This window comes from Cystoisospora suis (genome assembly GCF_002600585.1).
Source record: "Cystoisospora suis strain Wien I chromosome Unknown contig_1523, whole genome shotgun sequence".
Lineage (NCBI taxonomy): Eukaryota > Apicomplexa > Conoidasida > Eucoccidiorida > Sarcocystidae > Cystoisospora > Cystoisospora suis.
The window spans coordinates 1-3,887 of NW_027154323.1; the positions used below are offsets into that span (position 1 = coordinate 1).

The 3,887-nt window shown below is 41.2% G+C and overlaps 1 protein-coding gene across 1 annotated transcript; it reads right to left on the reverse strand.

Moving 5' to 3' along the window:
• Positions 1-367: 367 nt before the first annotated feature.
• On the reverse strand, positions 368-3,444 carry CSUI_003415 (leucine rich repeat-containing protein; the record flags this gene model as incomplete). Its single annotated transcript, XM_068063613.1, has 4 exons — positions 3,342-3,444; positions 2,243-2,403; positions 1,318-1,443; positions 368-616 (listed from the first exon to the last, which is right to left on the reverse strand). The coding sequence occupies exons 1-4, from the start codon at positions 3,439-3,441 to the stop codon at positions 368-370; spliced, it is 636 nt and encodes a 211-aa protein (XP_067924411.1). The 5' UTR covers positions 3,442-3,444.
• Between the last annotated feature and the right edge of the window lie 443 nt (positions 3,445-3,887).

Here is a 3,887-nt window from a genome sequence, read left to right on the forward strand (position 1 = left end):
TGCATGTGTATAGACACGGAAGTAACAAGAGAGACAGAAAGAGAAAGAGAGAAAGGACGAGAGAAGAAAGAAAGAAAGAAAGAGTGAGAAAGAAAGAAAGAAGGATAGATAGACAGACAGTTAGCTAGATAGATGTGGCAGGTGCAGGAGTGTCTGCTTAGGAGGGCTTAAAGATGTCTCAACCATCTGCATACACATCTATCTATCTATCTTTGATCTATCTACCTTCAATCTATCTTTAGTCTATCTATCTATCTATCTTTCCTGCATCTACCCTAAGCCTACTACTATTTCTTTCGTATTTGTCTATCTATCTCCGTGACGTCTTCTTGGCCATAGAGGACTCTAAAGAGATGGAGACATTTCTTTATTTTCTTTTAGAGAAATCCACTTTTTCCTTGCTTGATGTGTATGGCTTTCTGTAGGTACCATTGTCAGGATGATGAAAAGTTGGGAGAAGAGAGACAAGAGTGGCGAGTGTGTCGTGCTCTAGATATCTGAGAGGAGTCTTCGATACACACTCCATCCCCGCTAGCTGGACGTCGCAGTCATGCACTTGGAGGAGATTGAGAAGATACTTCTCTCGATGAGCCTTATGAAGATGATCGTTGATACCCTAGGTCAACACAACACAGGACAAGAAGAAAGAAAAAGAAAAGAAGAAGAAGGAAAGGAGAAAGGGAGACAGAAGATGAAAAGAGGAGAAACATAGAGAAGAGGGAGGAGAGATAAAGAAGAGAGAAAGAAAGAAAGAGAAAGAAGAAGAGGAAAGGGATGGAGAAGAAGAAGAGGAGACAAGAGAAGATGAAGAAGAGTCTAGGAGAAATTGGATCCAGAGAGAGAGACATAGAGAACCCTAAGAAGCAGATAGACGAAAAGGTTGGCTGAGTAGACTTGAGAAAGATGAGAGAAGAAAGAAAATAAAGAGAAAAAAGAAAAGAAAAGAGAGAGAGAGCGAGAGAGAAGATCGACGAGGTGCTAAGAAATCTCCTAGCAAACAAGGGAAAAGATACACGCATACAGATAGATAGAAAGATTAAAGATACATGAACGGAGAGATCAGATAAAGAAGTACGTAGGAGATATAGAGATAGGTAGAGAGAAGAAAGAGGAAAGGTAGGTACGTTAGAGACAGCTATATGAATAGACTAAAGAAATAGAGAAAGAAAGACTAACGACAGACAGACTGCATAGAGCTTAAAGATAGGTAGATAGATTAAATATATAGATAGATTAGAGATAGATAAGTAGATAGACTGAAGAGATATAGACCGGTAGACTGAAGATAGGTAGATGAGAGATAGAGATGATGCTTACAATGCAGTAAGGGCTATCTTCTGCAGTAAGATAGAAAGCGATAAGTTTGGCTACCGCAGCTAAAGGCTTTAAGACATAGATATTCTGAAGATTCGAGAGATTCGGAACCTCTGGAGTAAAGTTGAGCTGAAGAGGAAAGAAGAAGAAGAAAACAAAAAAGGAGATAGACAGACAGACAGACAGATAGATGAAAGGGAAGGATAACGAAGGATGAGAGAAAAGAGAGAGAAAAAGGCGGATGGATTTGTGTGTCAAGAGAAGGAGAGAAGAAGAAGAACGTACGTACGTACGTGCTCTTCTCAGACGAGACAGCAGACACTTTCCTTTCTACTATAAATAGACTTGAAGACTACAAGGAGCTATTTCAAACATGATAGAGAACACCCCCTATCTATCTATACGAGAAAAGCCAAAGAAAGGGCAGACGCATACAAGAAAAGATCTATCTATCTACCACCTTTAGTCCATCTACCTCTATCTGTCTCTCTTTACCTATCTACCTATCTATCTTTTTTAGTCAGTCTATCTAAATCTATCTCTGTTCATTTCTGTATCTTTTTAAATTTATGCACTTTTCTTTCTCTTGAGAGACGGTGATAGAGAGTCGTCTGGACTGCCAACAGGTGTCAGTGTACATACACCTGACACGATCCATCTTCATTTTCTCCTAGAAAAGACAAGAGAAAAAGAGACGACACAGAGAGAGACACCCTTTCTTTCCTTCTTGCCTCCCTGCGCGATTGTCGCTCTAAACAGTGATAGACAATTCACCCTAATTCCTCTGAGAGATTGACATCCACGCCGACCCTCCTAGATAAGTAAGGTGTACATACACCCGGGAAGCCTCCCACTCATCCCTTTCTCCTAGGAAAGAAGAAGAAATGACACCGAGAGATTTCTCCTTTTCCTCGTGACAACGACTTACACTATCGACATTTCTTTCCAGATAAGCCGCTTGGTCGCATAGAGATCCATAGCGCGAGCCCCCGAGATACTGGAGAAGAGGAATTAAACTTCCTGTCTCCTCCGTCGCATACTTGAGCAGTTGCTGTCTCTGATTAACGTCCTCCAGAATCACACGCAGACCTGAAGGAAAGAAAAAGAAGAAAAGAACGGAGAAGAACGAAGGATGAAACAACATGGAAAGGAGGAAATTTTGAGTGATAAGACGGGATACAGAGGAAGGTGGAGGCTACATGTGACCTTCGCTCATATATACATGAAGGATTGAAAAAGATGCTCAACAAAACAGCCAGAAAAGGTAATGAACATCCACTGCATTCCTCTCACTTGACTCGGGAGTATACGAAAAGAGACACATATATATGTATATGCTTGCTAATAGACAGGGTCACTGCATGCATGCACGTATACCCCTTCCAATACAGAATAGAAACACGCACGCGTACATATACGCCTCTGTACATAAAAATATAGATAGACAAATATACCCACTGCATGCGTGTAAGCGTACCCGTGCCTCCGCGTGTACACGTATACTTGTGCATATCTATCTATCTATAAACATATCTATATATATACATATATATATAGGTATAGGTATCGAATAGAGTGAAGATTGCAACTAAGCTGCTTTTTCCTTGAGCTATCCAAATAGAAACACACCATGAAAAGAAAGTTGGGGATAGGCTGGTGTCTGCTGTCTCCCTCCCCCGATCCCCTCCCTCCTCTTTTCCTGTCCATACACCTGAACTTCTCAATGAGAACCGCATCGACCTCTCTGGGTCTATCCTTCATTCTCTTCATCTTTCTCTCTTCCCCAGACAGAGGGAAGGGAATGCCAAATGAAAAAGTACTCCTATCGATCACTTTGATAGGGCGATGTATCTCTAACGACGCGAGATGACGACATGCATGCATGCATGTGACTGAAAGATAAGTGAGTAGTAGTCGTTGTCAAGCTACCAGGCTGGGAAAGGGACTTGAGAGAAACAAGATCAAGATATAGAGAAAAAAGAAGATTCTTTCACAGAAAGAAGAAGAAAAAGAGGTAAATGAATCACCTGTGGCACTTGCAGCGAGAATAAGAGGATTTGCTACGGTCTCTTTTAATGCAGGAAGGAGGAGATCTACAATGTGGTAATTCTCGCAGCATTCACGCATCGCCTGTACATACAGTACATACACACTCACATACAAAACAGATACCACCTCTCGCATCCATCGAAATACACAACTCTCTCTCCTTATATATACATATATATATACAGATATATAGGCAATTGCCTCTACACATCCCTGCTACCTATCTTTAATCTATCTATCTATCTGCGATCGCTCTATCTAAAAGACAAAACGTCTTCTTCACGAATCCTTGTAGAAACGTTTGCGCACAGATCTAAAGAATATCTGAGGAGAGAAAATTTCTACAGACAGATCTTTTCCACGTGACTGATGAGGAAACGACCCACAAGCGATTGTGCAACCTGGGTCTGCATGCAGTCGAGCATACATGCATGCATGCATGCCAAGGTCAATATGTCATGTCTACCTTCAAACTCAAACGTTCGACAAGCGTCTAGAAGCACGATAGATAGATTAAGGATAGA